Source organism: Acipenser ruthenus, chromosome 28 (assembly GCF_902713425.1).
Source record: "Acipenser ruthenus chromosome 28, fAciRut3.2 maternal haplotype, whole genome shotgun sequence".
Lineage (NCBI taxonomy): Eukaryota > Metazoa > Chordata > Actinopteri > Acipenseriformes > Acipenseridae > Acipenser > Acipenser ruthenus.
In genome coordinates, this window is record NC_081216.1 from 14,718,437 (window position 1) to 14,741,603 (window position 23,167).

General features: G+C 36.2%; 1 protein-coding gene across 2 annotated transcripts; it reads right to left on the reverse strand.

Annotated features, from left to right (window-relative positions):
- Nucleotides 1–375: 375 nt before the first annotated feature.
- On the reverse strand, nucleotides 376–22,916 carry LOC117434706 (ETS homologous factor-like). Of its 2 annotated transcripts, XM_034057325.3 has the most exons (9): nucleotides 22,782–22,916; nucleotides 12,454–12,562; nucleotides 11,639–11,887; nucleotides 11,245–11,298; nucleotides 9,700–9,762; nucleotides 9,534–9,602; nucleotides 8,150–8,206; nucleotides 6,568–6,763; nucleotides 376–5,417 (listed from the first exon to the last, which is right to left on the reverse strand). In XM_034057325.3, the coding sequence occupies exons 2-9, from the start codon at nucleotides 12,551–12,553 to the stop codon at nucleotides 5,318–5,320; spliced, it is 888 nt and encodes a 295-aa protein (XP_033913216.2). In that variant the 5' UTR covers nucleotides 12,554–12,562; nucleotides 22,782–22,916; the 3' UTR covers nucleotides 376–5,317. The 2 variants fall into 2 exon arrangements, with proteins under 2 accessions (XP_033913216.2, XP_058859235.1); XM_059003252.1 differs by lacking the exon at nucleotides 9,700–9,762.
- Nucleotides 22,917–23,167: the final 251 nt, after the last annotated feature.

Genomic DNA, 23,167 nt, shown 5'->3' on the forward strand with positions numbered 1-23,167 from the left:
GTTAGCTATTGTACAGTGCAGACCACGTGTTCATGTAGGGTGCTTTTCTATCAATGTGGCCCCTCTGGCATCCTCTGAATCCCTTTCCATTTTTTATTTCATTTTAAATCATTTCAAGGCAAAACCATATCAAAACAGAATAATAGTGTGTATAAACTGAGCAAAAGTAGAAGGGCAAAATATATAGTTTATGATGAAAGAGGGGAGGCACGTACAGCCGCCTCAATCTGGGGGTGGTTGTTGAATGATAACAATACATTTAAAGTTATCTGAGATGAGGAAATAAGAATCATGGGTAAACACTGTCTGGGAACAGGCTTATGAAATACAACACCACGTTATATGAAAAAAGTCAGACTACACCACAAGAACACTTAAAATATATGTTTTATTGAAAATTAAATAAGTTTCAAGTCCTTTTTTAATCTTTTTTTTTAGCATTCACATTTCTCACAAAAAAAAATCGCTACCAAAAAAAAAAAAAAAAAGCAAATTCCCCACCATCCCATCATTGCAGTGCCCTCACAGAGTTAGAAAGGACCTGTGCATAATCCCAGCCCAGAAGCCATGTCAATCTAATACCACACTTTACATTAACAGCCATTTCTGGAGATTTCAAATAGGTTACATGTGAGTTATAGCCTGGCGTTTATTGTGTACATCCATTTAAAGGAATACGTTGTACTCTCTACATGTGCATATTTTTTATCTTTACAATATCACATATTTTTCATATTTTCAAAAGTAATATTGTACCTTTGTATGGGCTTTGCAATGAATAGGTTTGGTCACACTAACAGAGATAACAAGGGTTCTAGCATTCAAACTTAGGTTTAATAGATACACTGTATACAAATGAAAAATGTTTCGTTTTCTGAAAGTATTAAGACAGAATGGGATACTTTATCTGGGCATGGTTTCAAAAATATGAAGCAATAACAGAATAATTCCATAACTATTACAAGTTGTGTACTTCCAGTCATTACATTACATAAGAACATACAAATATAAGAATATACAAATATAAGCACATTTACTAATGGAGGCCTCAAAACTTTGTCAAGCTGGGTCTTAAAGCTTCAACAACATGACTAGGTAACCCATTCCAGATCTGTATCTGTCTCAAATGCTAAGTTCTGAAAGAAACTCAAGCCATGATTTTAGGTGCACTGTCTTGGTCATTTCACCTAAAGGATTCAATTCCCAACCTTTTAATGGCTTCTTTCTTGTCATTAACTAACCAGCTGCTTCCCCATATTTACTGACATGTTTTGACTCAGAAGGAACTGCTGAGACCATATGACCCAAGAGAATAATGCATAGAAACTGAAAGCTGTCTAACCCAAAGTAGTGCCAGATATCATGTTTTCAAATTAAAAACACATGCTTGCTAGAGTGTATTTTCATCAAAATTGCACATTTGAGAGCTGTGTAGCTATTTGAAGTGCAAATCAGGTTACATTTATTAAATTATTTTGTAAGCTACAATTACTTTAAAATGCCCAGAAATCCAAAAAGAGAGTTCAATATATGCAGACTTGTTTCTGCCAAGACTTGACCTGAACCTTACACTCGCATGCAATGCTGCAGGACGGTATGTGGGCTTATGTGGGGTACTATCAAGTTCCTGAAGGAAGTGAACTTCTATAAAGATGATGCTTGTGAGAATGATTCATTCTTGACATGACCAGGATGCACATCCAGTACTTGTGGAAATGTGACACAGGAATGAAAGACATTTTCAGAAATGTACACTAATGCCAGACAGTGTCTCTCCAACTCATGTGCTGAGACAAGACACATGCAAAAGCAACTTAGGGTTTGACATTTATCCAAAGTACAGTGATTGCGTACAAGTACAATTGCAGATGTAGAAAGTACTTTAATAGATTCCTCCATGTTTGGATTTCCCTTCAGTCCATGGCCAGTTCCAGTGATAGCCTTCTAATAGTTTCCAATGCTGTCAAAATATTTAATATGGGAACCTACAGTGTGCTGGGATTAACATTTCAGATATGTGAGTTATAAAAAGTACCAAAAGAAACGATGATAACTATTATTTAATACTAACATGGGTATGAGGGGACTAGCCTTACTTTTAGTGTTGCTTTTATATTGTATGACAGACTGTTTGGAACTATGGCTATGATGAATCGTGGTAAAATAATTGATTTATTGTTTTAAATTCTAGTGAAAGCATCATAGTGAAAGTATTTTACACACAATATAAATACAGTACATATTCTTAATCTTGATAAAAACCATGGTAAATCAAGGTATATGCACAGTAGAAACATGGCGGCTCATCGGAAACTATTACAAGGGAAATCCTATCTCTTCTATTGAATAGTCTAATTGTAAAGTATGCACCTCACTGTATTGTATGTATTCATACACAAGAGACATGGGAGCACTTACTGTTAATTCATCCACTAACATTATACTGATTCATATCAGACATAAAAGAGTCAAATGTGTTTAACTTTTTGCTACTTTGATTGAATGTATTGAGCCTCTAAACTTTTTGTTTCTGCTTGTGCTGCAAGACAGACAAGATCATGGACATTTTATATTTGTAAACAAAGAAGCTTTTCTTACAAACATCTCCCACAAAACAACTATTGTATTATACTGTGTTTAAAAGTGTTCTCTGTCGGCTTCAATATCATTTAGCACTGTACAAACTATTTAAAGGGATAGTGCAATTTGTCTTAAAAAACTATTACAAACCACATATCAGAAATCAACCAATCACAGTGAAGTATTTGCCAAAATTCCAGTACATCTTATCTTGTGAACAGATGTCATCCAGTGCATAGAACGCCACATCTAATTCCAGTTTTCAAAAATCTAAACAAATCAAAAAAGACACACATACCTGGTACGTTTTGTAATATGGACCATCCTATTAACTTCACTCTTTCTAAATTTTGATGGACTTTGATGAAAATATTTCTCACATTTCTCCCACTGCAGTTTTGTTTCTAATAAAAACCCTCACTAGGACTCAGCACCCTACATGCATGAGTCAGGGACAGAACCATTTCATGACAGGGGGAGGGGTGAATAAAAGTTTTACAAAAAGAAAAAATATTTTTTCATTTTAAAGCTATTCCTGAGTACAGTCTTCATTTGTGTGATTTACAATAAGTGATTTAAATGTCGTGAGTAAGGCATCTCTTAGGGTAAATTTTGAACAGTATGGAAATTAAATATACTGCAAAATATTGGGGAAATATGTTGACATATGTTTCAGTATACTGGAAAATATATGCAGTACAAAATATGTTTTCCTATATTATATTTAAAATATGCTTGAGAATATATTTACAGTTTGTATGTTTTTCCAAATACATTTTCAGTTGTGTAAAATCATATAAGAAATTTAAGTATATACGTATATTTGAGAATGTCATTTGTTTACCTTTAAAATAATATATATATATAAAATATATTGTAGTGGCTACAAGATAAATACATCAGTCTCAGGATGAAAAGAAGCTGTATTCCCTGAAACTGAGTAAAAACAAACAAGGTGTAAATTGCAATACTGATGTTCTAAATATATATTGCCGTATACTGTAATATATTTATATCAATATAAATACAAATATATTGCAATATATTTACTGCAATATATTTGTATTTATATTGATATATAATTTGCATATTTAAAAAAAATATATATATGTTGCGAATATATGTATATCTTAAAATGACAATAATGTGCATATTTTAAAACATATTGTTATATGTTACAACATATAGCAATATATTTACCAGGAAAACACAGCAGTATATTGTAACATATATTTTAAAATGTGTATTTTCTACTTAACATATTTTCAAAAATATATTTTGTATATATTACATTTCCATAAGGGCAACCAGAACTGCTCAGCTTCCCAGTCTTCTCGCCAGGACCATAACATCTCTTAAGGCCCCCCACACTCCAGACGCGATAAGATTTTTCACTGGGCGACAAGATACTTTCGCTGCGACATGACCATACACTCATTGCAACATATATGGCAATAAATCCTACATAACAGGCTTATTCCACGGCAAGTATTATTTTTTACTGTGTCATTTTGGATACTGCTTCACCCTGCTGGATCTGTTCTCTGATTAGTCAATTTCCTAGTTGTCGCACAACAAATCGCCAAAAATACGATTCAATTCTATTTATTTTGCGTCGCTGCAGTGTTGCCCCCGCGTCGTCTGTCATATTGTCGCCTGTGGTGTGAAAGATACTTATCAAAAGTATAGGGTCAATTAATTTTGTCGCATCGTTGCACAGTTTCGCTTGTCGCATCACGTCTGTTGTGTAGCAGCCTTTATACAATAAGAGACCCTACGCTTGACGTATTAACTTATAAAACAAATTACAGGGTATATATATATATATATATATATATATATATATATATATAAAATCACGTGTCAGATTTTTTGTCATTGGTACTAAATAATTGTGTAAAGGCCAACCGAGGGATGTTTTAATTCATTTATATAAAATCCTAATAACCTGAAACTTCTTAAAGGGAATTACTCATAAAATACATGAACTATTGGCACACCTCTAATAGTTTTAATATAAAATCTGATAGCACATATATTTTTTAAAAGGAAAATTCATGCTATAACAGTTGTTTTCAAAACAGCATAACAACCAACATTAAAGTTCATTCAACCTAGCAAATAAGGAGGAGTGGGCCAGCTAGTAAAACAGATAAGGTCCTGTTTAGCAGACCGAAGGCAGGTTATTCAAATGTAAGGAGGAGACATCAGACAGTGGTCAGTACATGCAGATTATACTGGCAGGTGACCTAGATTCCAGCTTGTCCAAGTCATACAAAACAAACTAGAAATGTGTGTTCTCATACTTAGAAAACAAACATGTAATGTAATCACTGGTCAAGTAAGACCAAGAGCAAGGAAAACTAACAGTGATTTGTAAAGTGAAAATTCCAATGGAGAAAAACTTCAACTGTGAAATGTGGTCAATGTAGAGATGGCGGTGAGCGCTTACTATGGAATGCTCATATTACGTATTACCCAGACTGCCATCACTGGAGGATTTTGTAACTTGAGCAGAGTGTGGCATTCTGTTTTACACTTGGATCAATACAGTCAACTGGGCCAAGTTTCACACTTGAATAATAATTTGCCTATAAACACAAGTAAAAAAAATCTCAAAAAAAGCAAGTAAGGCTTCTTCATATTAACAAATAGCTGCATGATACCAAGGTTATAAATAAAATATCTATTTTTTTACATCTTAATATCGTAACAAATGAAGGCATAACTTGCTATATTACTTGTCAGATTCCCTCCACCCCCGTGCATTCCTCCCAAATTTGTAGACAAGCCTCCTTCCATCCACACGTTCAAGAATCTCCCGCTTATAATAGTACCTGCGGAGGTTAAGAAACATGTGAGTGACCGACACTTAGGACAATACAGAACAGTAAGCCACTTTTACATCATTCTGAGTAGAAAGATTTGTTAATGGTTTTATATGTATCTATTTTTTTAAAAATTGTAATCAAGGTCACAGCCCTGCAATATCTTTGGCCATCGGCACAATTGTCTTAAAGAGTAAGTAGCAGGGTTCTGAAAAATATAGCGTTTACGTCCCCACGTTATTATTATTATTTGTTTATTTAGCAGACGCCTTTATCCAAGGGGACTTACAGAGACTAGGGTGTGTGAACTATGCATCAGCTGCAGAGTCACTTACAATTATGTCTCACCCGAAAGACGGAGCACAAGGAGGTTAAGTGACTTGCTTAGGGTCACACAATGAGTCAGTGGCTGGAGGTGGGATTTGAACCAGGGACCTCCTGGTTACAAGCCCTTTTCTTGCTACAACTGTTGCTACAACTGTTTAAATAACGTTCCTGTAATTTTTCTTTTGATTGTTAACATCCTGACAACTTTTTACGTTTATAACTTTAAAGTCTGTTTCAAAGCCCTTTTCAAAATGTCCGCTCTAGTGGGGTTTGAGATCTGCCCTCTAAATCACTGCAGGAAGAGCGATTAAAATTTTTTAAAAAATCAAGTGCTCTGGCTTTTCTGTTCCATACCACATCATGGATCGTTATTGCTGTGTTTGACAATGTGGGCAATAATCCTTACACTATCAGTGCACTGGAGCAGACATTTTGAAAAGAGCTTTGAAACAAACTTTAAAGTTATAAGTGGAAAAAGTTGTCAGGATGTTAACAATGAAAAAAAGAAAAATTACAGGTACGTTATTTAAACAGTTGTAGCAACACGTGGGGGCGTGTAATGCTGTATTTTTCAGAACCCTGCTACAAAATAACTGTAATAGCAACAAAGTACCAGTAATATAAGATGCACTGTGTTGTTAAGATGGGACCATTCATACAATTGACATAACACAGTGCGATAGAAAGCTCTTGTCTCAATGTAGTCCATGGTCTTAATAAATTAACACATTTAATGGAAGTTCATCAAGTCAATGGCAATAGGTCAGCTGCGCATGTAATCACACATTAATAGCTCCACAAAGTAGCCTCTGAGTGTTTCAAAGACCCCTACCTCATTGCTCGGCTCAACTTCTCATACGTCATGCTGCTGTTGTTTTTCTTCTTGCCCCAGAGCTGAGCAACAGCCTCTGATTTGAGGAAGCGGAAGATCCCCTCTGTACGATCCTCCCAATTTATCAGATCTGGGTTCCGTTCTGGATTCAAAAGGATGTCTCTGATGAACTCCCATAGGTGTGTCCCTCGTGGGTCTGGGAGGGGACAGATGAAGAAAACATTGTTATAATAACAGCCCTCCTGTCAACCAATATCAAATCCTCAGTTTGTTGCTAAACCTTCATTTTGACCATCTGAACAGATGCAATAGTTTGGAGAAGTTTCTGTCTGGATTTAGGACCTAATATATTATTGAGACAACTCTCCTAAGAGTATGGAATGATCTTTTCCTGGTTACGGATTCTAATTAGTGGGGCTTGCGAAGCAAGAGTCCCCACTTTAAATCTTCAACATTCTTCTTCTTCTTCTTCTTCTTCTTCTTCTTCACGCTACTCCTCTTACACTTTAAGCTAGAAACGCCATTCAAACTTTAAAACGTGTTGACCGGTCTGGAATAGTGTGCTTGTATACAACTTTTTGATATATTTTATACTTTTTAAACTATTAAGCTTTTTGTCCTTTTTTGTCCATCGTCATTCACTTTAATGGGACTTTTTTCAACATTCTAAAGCTCCCATTGTTTAAAAACTCCCAGATTTCCAACATTCTATTTATTGTAAACGATGTAACTTTTGCCACAAATCAGCTACTTTGACCACTTTCCCAACAAGTAAGACAAAAAGTTATATGGAATTTTCCTCTACTCTGCTATTCAAATCTGAAATCAAAACAGAAATAACTTTTACCAATCAAGAGGTACACCTCTTTTAGTAACTGCACCAACTACGTTTTCTGTGAACTTTTAGAAATAACTGCCGTTTTGACCACTTTCCCAACAAGTTAGACAAATACTTAGAGTAAATGAAATCTTCGTCTACTTCTCAGCTATTCAAATATGAAATCAAAACAGAAATGGCGTCTACCAATCAAGAGGTACAGCTGTTTTAGTAACCGCATCAACTTCTTTCAGTAGGCTACTTCCCACTGTTGAATTCAAATGATAGCACATTCTAAGCATGAGACAATTAGTAAACAATGTGACTTTTGACACAAATCAGCTACTTTGACCACTTTCCCAATAAAGCAAGCCCCACAACTTTACTTGTAAAGTTACCATCTAGTTAGAAGCCTTGGTCTTGCTTGACCTGGATGCTGCAATATATATTGATGATGGCCATCAGTTGTCACAAAGTGCTGATGCTTTTACTGGCCTTTCTGGTGATGCGTTGACATGGTTTTAATTTCTATCTTTCTGGTGATGCATTGACGTGGTTTTAATTTCAGATGGATGCCAGTATGTCGCCATTGGTCAGATGAAAAGCTTTTCACTTTTATACTGATGGCACCCAGATATACTTAAATCATTTTTTTGCAGTAACATTTATCAAAAAAATAATTTTTAATTGGCCCTGCAAGTGTTCTATCCTTTCTTTTAATATTATCATGCTTTAATCAAACAAAAACAAAAAAAGAAAACATACTATGTTTTTTAAACTGCCCTTCCTGTGGTCTGTTGAGTTTCCTCTTCACTTCTGGAACTGGGAGCAGAGAAAAGTGTGTCAAATTCATGCAACAGTAAAACCAGGCTTCCTTTTTATAAATTCATATTATGGAATGGTTATTTTGGTTCAGATGAACTGCATCCATTACTTTTGCAATTAACAGTAAAATGTTGGCACAAATACAGAATAATCTCTAAATGACAAACAGATACTAGTCTGAATTTAAACACTGATGACGCTGATTTGTTGAAAATTATTTATATCATCTCCTCACAAAACAGACACCATGGGTGTCAATGGATGATGATAGCTTGCCCAACCTGTCTAATGAGCAGTTGCAGGAAATCACCCTAGGTGTTTACCAACGTAAGCATGCAAGGCAGTATACTGCAGAGCACCTCTTTCCAGATGGCAAGTGTGAATAGTCTGTTGGGTGTGAAACTCCAATCCAGACATGCAGAGTAAAAGACATCCTCATTATTTGTGCCACTAATGTCGTGCAGCCAATAACATCTTGATAGTGCACTTTCATGTCTGTAGCCAGGTTGTATTCTGCTCCCCCACACTGCCTCTGTCCTGGGGTATTTGGGATACCAATTGTATACATCAAGTCTGGTGACTTCCAGATGGCAAAAAATAAACATTGTATACAATTCACAATGTTTAACTTTGGTGTCTGTGCTGTGAATAAAGTTTAAACCTATAACTTTAAAATGATCAATCCTAAACTAGTCCTAGTTTCGTATAGATTTACCTGTCAATAGTGTTTGTTTTGGATACAAAAAAAACACTTTTTATTGGGCTTGTGCAGGGTATTGTTTGTTTTACGCACATGTGAGCTGTTGATCAGTATAACTCAAGGATAGATACCACATATGCTCCTTTGGCAATCCCACACAAGCAGGACAAGGGACATGATGTAATTACTTTAATAGAACATCAAGGTTTCAATCCCATTGGGTTTCATGATTAACTGAAAACGTGTCACCCCTCCAGGCTGTGTTACATCTGCAAATGTTATGTTTGCTAATTATCCACTGATCTAGTTCATCAATGTAGAAACAAGCCAGCAAGGGCCCTGGCACCGATCCTGGCATAATAAAATAAATAAATAAATTCCCCAAGCATTTAAATTATCCACAGGGAACATTCGGCCAACGCTGCACATGGGCCAAAAAATATGTGAAAAAAACCCACAAAAGTAAAGCTCATCTTTTTTGGGAATTGAAAATGTTTTTTTTTTTTGTGTTTGTTTGTTTTTTATCAGTAACAGACATTAATATATTTGTCTTATTTTCTTAATTCTCAAAGCACACACCACTCTTGTCCATGTTTACCTCAGCCTGGTTTTTACTGTCCTTACCCTGAGTAACTGGATTCGATGTGCTTTGACCCATTGAAGCCTGATAGGGCGCTTTGATGTCTAAGAGATCTGCAATTGAATCAAACATTTTTTTTTAGAAAAGGCAGATGTAACAGTAAATATTTGGCTTCCTTGTTATTACAGTATACCTCAGTAACTCCCCTACCTGTGTTTGTACAGTCATAGAAACAGCTGTCTTCCTTAAAGGGATGCAGCATACATGGTAGTTCTGAACAGACACACAAAAACGCATATGAAATTACACAATATAAGTCGTTATTTAAAGCTAAAAATATATATCTTATTCCAGTTGAAATCTTGCATCATTTTTAAAGAGTTTAATGTGTTTCTTGAAAAATTAAACACTGTATAAAATTCACAATGTCTGTGCTGTGAAAAAAGCTTCCATCTATAACCTAAAAATAATCAATCCTAAACTATTCCTAGTTTCGTATAGATTTACCTGTCAATAGTGTTTGTTTTGGATAAAAAAAATGCAAATGTTATAAGTTTGCTAATTATCCCCTGATCTAGTTCACTAATGTAGAAACAAACCAGCAAGGGCCCTGGCATCGATCCGGGCATTACACTGAGTACATATATCTACTTGTACTTCCGTGTATTACCACTGTTTTCAAATGAAGGATTAGACTCTCATACAGCAAGCTGTCAAAAGCTTTTTTGTAAATCAAAGCCTATTATGTCATATGCTCTTTTTGGCAACTGAGATGACATTACTTTACACAACTAAAAAGAGCTGAAGAAAGTTTCTGACTTTGCTTTTCACTGTGTTTCTGCTATATAAACGGTGAAACACGAAGCACACATTTTACTTTCAATATACATGCAAAGTGAAGAGCCATTAGAAAAGCTATTATTTGACAAGTTGCTCTCACTTCCTCAGCACCACATTGGGTTACCGGTACTGGAGGAAAAAAGCTCCCTGATGATCTATTTCCAAATCTTCTCCTATCTCAGGACTCTGAACTTTGTAATCCATCATTCTTACTTTGAGTTTCAAATTCATTTAGGCTACAGTTGTGGCAGATTTGTATGTTAGGATTTAATTTAATATGAGTAGGTTTTTTGTTTAAGCCAGCAGACCTTCCTTGGCAGATAATGACCTGAAATGCTGCATTTAGATTATATTAGGGTTATAATGACACGTACAGTTGCTTTTCCTATCTGAGCGGTTGCTGCAGAACCAGAACAAAATCTTGTTTTATTATTTCTAACTCTATTCACGCCTCAGACCTTGACAGCTCTTTCAATCCTTGTGCATAATTATTTCAATTGATTATGTACATTTGTGAATATTTTATTTTTCAGTACCCGTTAAGCATTATAAAATGCTTTGTAAACAATTATTGGTACCTAGTCATGAACATTACTTTCCAATAAGTATGTTTCAGTTACATAACATTTTGTGTATTTAGGTCTTATTGTATTACTTGTATCACTTAATGAATTTGCTTACGATTGTAAGTCGCCCTGGATAAGGGCGTCTGCTAAGAAATAAATAATAATAATAATAATAATAATAATAATAATAATAATAATGATTAGAAATGAACCACAATTACATTTACACAAGCCAATAAATCTGGATGACCAGGACTTCCCTTCAAACAATTGCCAAACTGTGTTAATCACTGACTAGCGGTGGAAATCCTGACTTGAGTCCAAATCAGATTCAAATCTATTTACTTACCATCAATTTCTGTTTTAATATCCACTGGTGAAAAGAGTTCATTTCCACAATGACCTGAATGTGAAAAAAAATATAAATATCAGAGAAACAAAGCAACTACATCCCTAGTCAATGAACATCTGTAGCATACTCGTGTTAGTGTCCTTTACCTGACTTGCATACACCTGTTGTGTAAATGTGCTTCCCATAACAGATACCTTTTCATTCTGTAGAGTATAAAAGCTGCATCTACTGTAGGTTAGAGGTTCTGATAGTTATAACAGCAGATCTGACAAACTTAGATACTGAGGGTTGATTTTAGGCTGTGTTTCCCTATCCACACAAATTCAGGTGCAGCACAGCATCATAAAAAAGAGAGACAGTTTGACAAATCAACAAGGTCCTTCTACCGTACCATTCCACTTGAGCTCGGTCAGACTGTGGTAGAGTATCTGGCCCATGCTACCGGCAGCCCGGGTGAAGTCCTGCAGGCTCATGGTGCACAGCTGGCCTCCGTCAATGTCAAAGTTCTGAAAGGGGATGCAGGTGGCATCCAGCTGGTGAACGTCGAAGGTTTGCTGCAGCCACTCCCACACCTGGAACTTGGACCACAACTGAGGATGGGTTTCCTGCCACATCCTCCCCAGGATCCCTGCTGTAGACCCTAGTCAGGAGGAAAGTCAGTACCAATCAGTATCCAGTCTAGTAAAAGAGCTACCAGGCAGCTTTTTAGTCCAGGGCACCATTTTTGTGAAACACACCAGTAATGTTACAAACCTACTTATTGTTTAACATAATCAATTTAAAAATTATGGAATTATTACAATTTAAACAACTGGAATTAGAAAAAAGCTAACAAATGTGTTGATGTATAATGAGGCAACACCAGAGATTTATCTACCCCTTTAGCTCCATTTTTCTTTAACTTTTTTTGTCTTCTTTAATGTGTCTCGTTATACGTTCATGTGGGTATTCTGTGGTGTAGCTAAAGCGTTTTTTATACCGTTAGTCAGTATTCCTATTTTTTCTCTAGTAGCATTGATTATTTCATTCTTGATAAATTCTGCCCTCTTCTGCTCCTGTGCATATCATACTGTAGTATTGGAATTTCCGATTATGCCCATAGTTTTTCTGACTATCCACCTCTGGTGCGTAATGCCTCTTTCCTTTTGATCAAATGTTTGGCCCTACAGGTAGGTTACAACAGTGCATGTTTTAAGCAGGGTTTACCATCAGTGCTGGTGTAGTGTGTACTCCACGCGGCAGGCAGCTGGCTCTGTGTGCTGACACTTGAAGAGATGCTCATAGTGCAGCCGGTTTGCCTGACCATGGTCCAGAGCTTGAGAGACAAAGGAGTGAATACAGTATGACAGCATGTAACTCCTATATGTGGAGACATTCTACTTTTTAGACGAGATTGCATGCTGTTATTAGGGTACTGCTTTGTTTTTCAAATTCAGTGACTAAAGTGTAATTGTCACAATGGCCTTGTTTTCTGAAGATTTTACATTCCACAATTTATTTTGAAATGTTTTCATAAAGGAGTCTGATAGCTTCAAATTCTGTATTGTGCTTTTCCCCTAATTTTAAAAATAAAAGCGTACTGCAGGTGTTTCACCTCTGATAGATAAACAACTTTGTTTGAATAAAAAGTAGACCAGGTTGGTGACTTGTTTTAATGAGTTTCACTGATGCTCGCTGAAAGAGAAAAAATTAACTAACATGAAGAACCATGAACTTGTAGTTATTAGTTATTTATCTTAAATATACAATGTCAAAGAATGTATTATTCCAACTATGTGACCATGTAACACATTTTCTCATGCTATGGGGTGACAAATATCTTTCCAAACCTGTCTGGCCAGAAGCCAGTAGCAAATACTGCAGAAAGATAAACCAAATTAGATTGGTATGATGCAGGTGTTCAAAACACTCAAATACACTTAATAGATTCATTAGATTTGTTGATTGTAATCCTAGCACTGTATGGCCTTGCATTGTCCTGCTGGAAAATCGACACATCCGGATTGGCTTTTGGATCATCACACTTCCACCGCCCCAGTGGTTGGCTTGAACAACGCAACAGTCAGCATAACAGTCCTGGGCCTGTATAGTGACCCTTTGCCTTCCAGGACCTGGCCTGTCCCTCACAGAGCTGGTTTCATGGTTTCTCTGGACTAGTCTGCTGATTGTTGAAGCAGAACATCTCCTTCTCTAGGCAACTTCTCTCATATCATTCCGATAGCAACCAGACGATCTTCATTACTCAAGCGGGGCATGATCGTATCTTTCACTGTTCTTGCATTAATTAAAATCATGTGTTTTTGAATGGGTATTCATACAGATTCTTAATCAACTATATATATTCTTAATATATATATATATATATATATATATATATATATATATATATATATATATATATATATATATACAGTGCTGTGAAAAAGTATTTGCCCCCTGTCTGATTTTCTGCATTTTTGCACATTTTTCACATTGTATTTGGTCAGATTTTTTTGTGGGTTGTAGTAGTGTATAGAGGGAGTCTGAGAGAAAAAATGACACCAAAGTTTGATGCTTCTTTCATTTGTTTGGTGTGCAAGGTAATCAAACATGCAATCTTCAGGTGTGAAAAAGTTATTGCCCCCCCTAGTTAACTCAACCCAATTAAAGGGATAATTAGGGTCAGCTGTTTGAGTACTTTGGTTAAGAACCAGGCCTGATTTGGGCCAGCCCTGCCCAATATAAATCTGACTAACTTTGGCCCTTACCATCAGAGTGAAGTTGTCAGCACACAGGTTCTAGAGGCACATCATGCCACGACCAAAAGAAAATCCTGAATACCTCCAGAAAAAAATTGCTGATGCCTATCAGTCTGGAAAGGGTTACAAAGCCATTTCTAAGGCTCAGGGGCTCCACCGAACCACAGTCAGAGCCATATTGTCCAAATGGAGAAAGTTTGGGACAGTAGTGAATCTTCCCAGGAGTGGCCGTCCTGCCAAAATCTCTCCAAGAGCAAGGTGTAAAATCGTCCAGGAAGTCACAAAGAACCCTAGAACAACATCCAGGGCTCTACAGGCCTCTCTTGCCTTGGCTAAGGTCAGTGTTCATGACTCCACCATCAGAAAGACACTGGGCAAAAATGGGATTCATGGCAGAGTAGCAAGGCGGAAACCATTGCTCACTAAGAAAAACATGAATGCTCATCTCAAGTTTGCCAAAAAGCACCTGGATGATCCTCAAGAGTTCTGGAACAATGTTCTATGGACAGATGAGTCAAAAGTGGAACTTTTTGGTCGACATGGGCACCGTTATGTCTGGCGAAAACCAAACACTGCATTCTACAGTAAGAACCTCATACCAACGGTCAAGCATGGTGGTGGTAGTGTCATGGTTTGGGGATGCTTTGCTGCATCAGGACCTGAAGGAACCATGAATTCTGCTCTGTATCTTAGAATTCTACAGGAGAATTTCAGGCCATCCTTCCATGAGCTGAAGCTGAAGCGCAGCTGGGTCATGCAGCAAGACAAGGATCCGAAACACACAAGCAAGTCTACATCACAATGGTTGAAGAACAAGAAATTTATAGTTTGGTTGCAGTTATTGCTAAAGATGGCGTAACCAGTTATTGAGTCTAAGGGGGCGATTACTTTTTCACACGGGGGCATTGGGTGTTGCATAACTTTCTTTAATAAATAAATGAAATATGTATCAAATTTTTGTGTTATTTGTTCACTCAGGGGCCCTTTTATCTAATATTAGGTTTTGGTTGAAGATCTGATAACATTCAGTGTCAAAAATATGCAAAAATGCACTGTATATATTTACATACATACATACAAACGTTTTCACAGTTTGTTGTGTTACAACCTGAAATCTTGATGCATTTAAATGGGATTTTGTTTCCTTTGATTTACACAACCTACTCAACACTTTCAATGTGTGAAAAAATGGGTGGGGGGTGAAAAAACAACCTGAAAAGTCTTCATTAGATAAGTATTCACCCCCTTGGCTATGACACTAAATAAGCTCAGGTGCAACCAATTGCCTTCAGAATTCACACAATAAGTTAAATGGAGTCTATCTGTGTGCAATAAAAGTGGTTCACCTGATTTCAGATTAAATACACCTGTCTCTGTAAGGTACCACAGTTGGGAAGTGCATTCAAAGCAAAGATACTACCATGAAGACCGAGGAGCTTTCAAAACAACTCTGGGATTAAGTTGTGGAAAGGCACAGATCAGGGGAGGGGTATAAAAAGATTTCAAAGGCATTGAATATCCCTTGGAGCACAGTCAAGTCGATCATTAAGAAGTGGAAGGTATAAGGCACCACCCAGAATCTGCTTAGAGCAGGCCGTCCTCCCAAACTGAGCAGACGGGTAAGACGGGCATTGGTCAGAGAAGCCAGCAAGAGGCCAATGACATCTCTGAAAGACCTACTGCGTTCCATGGCTGAGATGGAAGAAACTGTCCATGTGTCAACAATAGCTCACATACTCCACAAATCTGGCCTGTATGGAAGAATGGCAAGAAGGAAGCCATTTCTGAAAAAAGCCCATGTAAAATCCCGCCTGGAAGGCATGTGGGAGACTCTGAAAAGATGTGGCAAAAGATTCTGTGGTCCGATGAAACAAAAATTGAACTATTTAGCCTAAATGCAAAGCGTTATGTCTGGCGCAAACCCAACACAGCGCATCACCCAGGTAACACCATCCCTACTGTGAAGCATGGTTGTGGCAGCACCATGCTATGGGGATGCTTTTCATCGGCAGGGACTGGCAAGTTTGTTAGGGTAGAGGGCAAAATGGATGGAGCTGAATACAGACAAATCCTTGAGGAATACCTGCTTCAGTCTGCAAAAGACCTAAGACTGGGACAGAGATTCACCTTCCAGCAGGACAATGACCCCAAGCACACAGCCAAAGCAACACTAGAGTGCATTTTGCTTCTTTTCAGAATCTTCCAGTTCTGATAACTGAAGAAATACTAGCTCTATCACATTTCTGTGCGAATCAATTTACCCTAATAGACTTAATAATGTATTACTACTGAATATATCTCCTCTGGTCCTGGTTTCTGTACTTTGCCTAAAGTATTGGTTAGGGTTAACAGTCTATTTTGGTAGTACTTTTGGGTTGTGTGTGTTTCCATGTAGTTGTCTGAAAGATTCTCCTTCCAAATGCAAATTACCAAATTAATATTAAAATACGGGAGGGCACATTTCAATGTTTATGTCTGAGTTCTAATTTGGCCTTGAGCGACTACTGATATTGTACAGCTTTCTTAAACTTCCACGAAGTTGTGCGTTTGTGTTGAAGCACCACAAGTGTTATTACATTTTATAGGAGGTAAGTCGATATTGGCTGCTCAGACAACCAAAAGTCCACCAAGTGGCATCAGAAAATGTAAAATACAATATGGATACAGCAGGGAGCGCTGTGGACTTCTATTAAATGCGTTTAGAAGACAAAGCTTTAAGAAATGAAGCCTTATGTTTTTAACACAGCCATAGTTGTACTGAAATTATTTTTGTTTGTACATGGATCCCTTTTCAATGTGAATATACATGTTTGGACAATACCCTTATTTCTAATGTTGTTCCAAATGCACAGTGTATACATGCAGAGCCTATGTGAACATCACATTAAATACAAACTGTCCTCCATCATGAACAATGATGAAAGGGCAAATAGGATTCATGTATAGCTTTATGCATGTACTGTTGATTTTTGTTTTTATTTGCATTCAAGTGCGTATTATTTAATCAGTTCCTTACAAGTTGCAGTTGAGAGAAAAAAGGTTAAAAGGTGACTTGCAGTCCTGACTGGCTTTATCCTGAGTTTCCTCCTCATCATAACCTCTCAAGATTTGTACTCTACGCTTCTGACTATATGAGCAAGCATTGTGTTATTTCTCCATACTTCCTAGTAGCTGTGAGCAAAGGGTCTATTGCAACACCAAGGCTTTTTCGAAGCAGTCCTGGCCTTGTTTAATACCCCACATTTGGTACTTGAATCTTACAGTTTTACTACATGTTTTGCTTCTTCAACATAGAGTAGATTTTTTTATTAGTCTTTACTGCTTTTTAATCTAAAATAAGATTTAAATGCTGTTTAGGGTCCTCATTCGCAATGTGGATCTGGGTGCACTGACCGGGTCTGTCTATAGAACATTTGGGTATAATCCAAAAAAGGTGGAATTCATACAAAAATTAGAAATATTTATATGCAAAAATATATAAACTTGTATGTAAGTTATGTGGGTACAGCAGCAGTATCTGCTACATTTATTTTGAATTACTGTAACACAATAAATAGACATCATCACCCATGTAATGTGCCTGAAAAGTTATTTCCTAGTGTCAGAAAGTCCTATATATATTTGAGTAACTCTTCTTTTTTTTTACAATTTCAATAATCTCCATATGGAAATACAATGTATTGTGATGGTCAGGTTTGTATTTTAACTATGTAAATGAAAGCTTCAGCTACACTTATTTGCATATAGTGGTGGACTGAGAACGTCACTGGATTGTAACACTAGCCACTGTTGTCTGTTCTTTTGAAGAGTTTGATGGGAGTTGTATTGCCTTTGAACCAATTATTATATTAATGGGGATGTTTTGCCTCATAAATTATTGTCTTTAATGGAAATGTTTGAGATTTGATCAAATTCAACAACCTTGCAACACTCCTTCAGTGCACTGTTAAATTACAAATCCCTGACCTAGGACAACCTATTTTAAGATTGCTGGATGTGCTCAACTATATTACCAAGTACATATCTTACTGTTGGATTAGAAAAGACACTTTGAACAGTTATTTGTTAATCACTTTATGTTTTCCACATGTTTAACACCATGGGCCAGATTTACTTCAAATTTGTCGTCAACATCATTTTCTTTCTAAAACAAATGCTAATCAAATGACTTTCAGCCCATAAGTTGTCTGATAATGTCTGAAGGTCAATTCACTCACTGAATACCTGCAAAAAGCAACACATTGTTAAATCTAATAGCAGGGCAATGCCCAAAGATCCGATGAATTAGGCTACCTGCAGATAAGGGTGTGTGCTAAACAGCACACTTGTAAAAAGATTAGTTTTCTTGCTTCATGCGTGTTTTACAGGGCTGCAGATTCAATATGCTTTCTTAAAGACATGGAGTAGACATTTCCCAGCCATTCTTCCACAACACTTGTCAAACATAAGTCCACATTATTACTTTTGCAGACGGTAAACCCCTCTTCTTCGGGTTCTATTGCTTAATTGTAACTAGTTACAGTAACTTATTACTTTGAAAAAAAAAAAAGTTACTTCTCAGGTACAGTTTACATTTAAAGAGATATTTTTCTTGGTTCAGTCTGCAGCTGGAAACATTCTTTGAAGATCCAGCTATTAAACCCATTCACTCTCTCCTCTGATGCTATTTTCTAGCAAGATTATATAAAAAGTGAGTACATATGACATGTAAGGTTTGACTTACAGTGTTTAAGCATTTTCTGATTTCCACGTTATGCAATATCCATAGTTCTTTTTTTTGTAACTAAAAGTACGCTATTTATTCACATAATAAGTAACGTGTTCCCACAGTTCGTTACCTGTCTGAAAAAGGAACCATTACAGTTACAAGTTACAGTTACATGTAATTAGATTACAGTAATGTGTTACGTGTAATTGTGTTGCTCCCCAACACTGCCAGTGCATTGCACAACCTCTCTCAATTTGTACTCATAAATAGATAAAGTATTTTGTTTCACTTTTGAATTGCTTCCCCATACTATCTGATTGCTGTTAGAAGAACAAAGGCTTAGTTGGCCTGTTCTGCTTCTGTACACATTTGGTATTTGAATCCTATATTTTACCCTGTTGTGACTCAGGCAAGTGCTGTGTTGTTTGAAGTAAATGCTCAATCCTTCAGTATTAGTTATACAGCTCCCTGGCACCATTTTCTAAACGTTGCTTACAGTATGTATTATCAACCACAAATTGAGAAAATGCTTCCCCAGAATTTGGTCCATTCTCTCATTGTAAATTCTTATTACTTTCTGTTTCTCGCATGCCACTCTTTCTAATGTAAAAACACCACACTCATATTGTGTAGTCTGCTGTGCTGTCTGTATACAACAGTACACATAGGAATGGTGGTTTATAGGAATACTGTAAAATGGTATATTTTAAAATGAAAAAAAAATATTGGGATCCTTGAAAACACTCCAGGGTTACTTTTACTTTTTGCATTAGGTAAATAGGAATGTCTCTACTGCAGATGCCATTCAGTAATAATATATCTTGTACATTTCAATGGAATATTCAGTTTAAAAAATGTTGTGAAACAATCACATTAATAAACTCACACTGTGCCACAGTGAACATACAGACTTCTCTGTACCATACTGTTAAAATCAAAAGTAAAAAATAAAACATAAGACACTGCAGTCCTCTCATTTTTATCTTGCTCTAGACTGTATAAATCTAACAAAGGATATACTGTCGTGATTTCAAGGTTTATTTTCTCAATAAACAGAGTCGTGTCTAGTTCAATACTGCAGCTGCACATTGTTTTCAGCAGGTTTCTTGTGATGTTCCTTTTGTCTTTGGGTTGTACTCTCTTCTGAAGGGTATTCTGCTTCTTCAATATTAAGTGCAAATGATCTTTCAAGTCGTAGAGTGTTGTGCAGCAGACACGGTTCTGGGTAAGCTACACTGGCATTCTGCACTTGTCTATAGGCAATGTCTTGATTTCGCTTTTGAAAACGCAACTTGGTTAATATAGTAAAGGAAAAAACACTCAATGCTTAAGTTCACAGTTGAGCTAACATTGGTTTTAGGTACAGGATGATGAACAAATGCAGTTGAATTCCAGGTTAGACAGGTTCTGGTTTGTAGAGTTATGCCATTTTAATTTGGGTTTTAGCTGAAAACAAACATACTTCTCAAACATGTGCCAAAGGTGCCTTTTGAGCGATGCAAAATGATTGTTCAGTCTAATTTAGTTTATAACTACAACTATAAAACTGTTACTATCTATTGTGGAAAGCCTATCATGAATGCACAACGTATGACTCACGTGACCCACTATTGACACTGCATTAATATAGTACCACAGTTTACTCTTGGTACAAGTTGAACAACTAGCTTCTTTGTACTATAATTCATGTAGTGCATTCACATGGAACAAAAACGTCATTTTAGAGATCAACCTCTGCAGAAAGAAAGAAAGTTAATATTTATCCACAGAAAAACCGTTTTGAGAACATACACATTCAATTGAAATTGTATCCATAATTTATATTTTTTGATGTGCAAGACAATCCAGAGCAAAGTTTCAGTCAGAAAACTCATGCTATACATTATTATTATTTTTATTTGTTTATTTAGCAGACGCCTTTATCCAAGGCGACTTACAGAGACTAGGGTGTGTGAACTATGCATCAGCTGCAGAGTCACTTACAACTACGTCTCACCCGAAAGACGGAGCACAAGGAGGTTAAGTGACTTGCTCAGGGTCACACAATGAGTCAGTGGCTGAGGTGGGATTTGAACCGGGGACCTCCTGGTTACAAGCCCTTTTCTTTAACCACTGGACCACACAGCCTCCTACATTATATAAAAAGACTAGACAACACTACTACAATAAACTGTGATGCACAGCTGGAATGTAGTGGATCAAGCTAAGATATAAATCCTTTCCTTGCTGATCACTGGACATATTGTTTATCGAGGGTCGAATAAGAAACAAAGCATTCAATTGACGATTTAAGCTGCTATTGGAAGTCCCTAAAATATGCTTGAGATTTACGTAATTTGATTAAAGTGAGTTCCCTGCCATCCATCGCTTTGTTGAATTTATCAGGAGCACATAAGAAACAAGGGATATTTGCTGGTTTATAACGGTGTACAAAATAGAAAAACATATAGTACATACGCAATGGAGTTTCAGATGCATAAAACTGTAGTACAATTGCTACAATGATTTTAAAGCTTTTTTCAAGGGCATTTATGCAAACACCCTTGAGTTAGGATGAGACAAAACTAAAATCTGAAAAATAAAAATCCTTTATCTTTACAAAATACTATATAGAATTCATGAACTCTGTGCCTGTCCTTTTCCCCAACTACCACCAACTTAGTAACTGCTCGTAAAAGGCCTATCTTTGAAGTTCATTGATAAGGTTGACACAAGCTACTGAGTCATATTCACATTGTTTTTAATGAATGTTTTGTCAAGGACTTTTTTAATACCAATTTTGCAGTTAATGAAACCTTTTTCAACTCAATACCCAAAGCTACCCAACAGGAGGATAACAATCTGCATTCAGTTTATATCAAAAGACAGACATTCAGTTTTTCCTAATTTGCTATGAATATAACCACTAAACAGCAAATAATAATACAATAGTGACTATAAACTGAAAAATAATACAACATGTCTTCTCAAGGTTGTGTAGTTTTACTGTAGGAAATACTTTTCTTTATACACCATTTCTTAAACAAACCCGTATCACTATTGTTCAGCGCAATATTGTATTTTTAATTTCAAAGAAGCAAGCACATACAAAACAAGAGGATTCTTGTTCATAAGCAGGTTTATGTTAAAATAGGTTTTCCATGGAATACTAGTTTTAAATGTTGGAATCTGTTTTATGTAATTTTGTGCTATTTTTTGCCAGCATGTTTCAAATGACTGAGACATGATATAATGTGTTCTATTTATATAGGTGATTTAGAAAAGCCATGTTATTGTTAAAATTATAAAATATTCAGGCATTATAAATCTGCTTTGAATGGGTGTTTTTTGTATCCCAATATATTTGTGATAACAAGTAAACGCTTTTGATCGATCTCTCATTTTACAGTAATTGTATTATTATTATGGTCAAAGAATGTATTTAATATTACGTAATAACTGGACTATTACAGTTTACTTTTATCTAGAATGAAATTACTACATTCAATGTCCAAACCAAACTGAAATATGACTTTAAACATAATAATCTTTTACTTATCCTGTCCTGTCCATCCGAAGTTAAAAATGTTAATAAAGCTGACTGAATTGAATTTATACTGTCCGCAGGCATTGAGGCAAAGTGATCAGAATTCCTTGTTTGTTTGTTTTTTAAGTGAAGCATTTAATATTTATTTTATAGGGATCTAGTACTGAGTATTTCTTTTGAATGTAATGTTATTGTTATTGCATTAAATCTTGTGGCTTGTAGTATAGTTTCACTTGAAAAAGGATGTACTAGTTTCTATAATCCTAAAGGATATCCTCAAAGTTCATTTAGAGTGATACATGCCATACTTAAAAAATAAAGAAAGATCTACTATTGATTTGGTAATAATTACCAAATAATTATAAAACGATGTGCTTTTCTGAAAAGATTTGTTTCACCAAGTGCCACCTTAGACATCCCATTGCCTTTTCATTCTACTTTTAACTGTCTGAGAAGCACAGCATACCTGTAAACCATCATATAAAACAAACTGAAAACCCATTGTCTGGCAACAAAGAAAACAATCATCTTTACAATAATGGACTATAAGGAAAAATCTTACCTCCAGTTAAGATTCAGATCCACTGTTGTATTGATATAATTTACAGATCAACAGGTTTTCAAATGTACTTGAACTGAATTCTGTGAGCAACAGGTGAGGAGCTGAAAGTATTACCAGTTGTAGCTCTAGGGTGCTGTCCCCGATTCAGCAGCCAATGGTGAATTTTCCACGTGTACTTCCTGCTTATCTTATTGGCTTCATACACAGGTTTAGTGCCTGCAACGATTTGCATAGCACAGTTCAAGCTCCCTGCACCCTATCTAACAGCTCTGCAGCGACACATCTCAGGAACCACAGCCATCTTTAAGCCTCTAGCATATAAACATTCCTTCTTTTAAACTAAAAAAACTGCAGCACCTTTCAGCTTTTAATATGAATGTCCATAA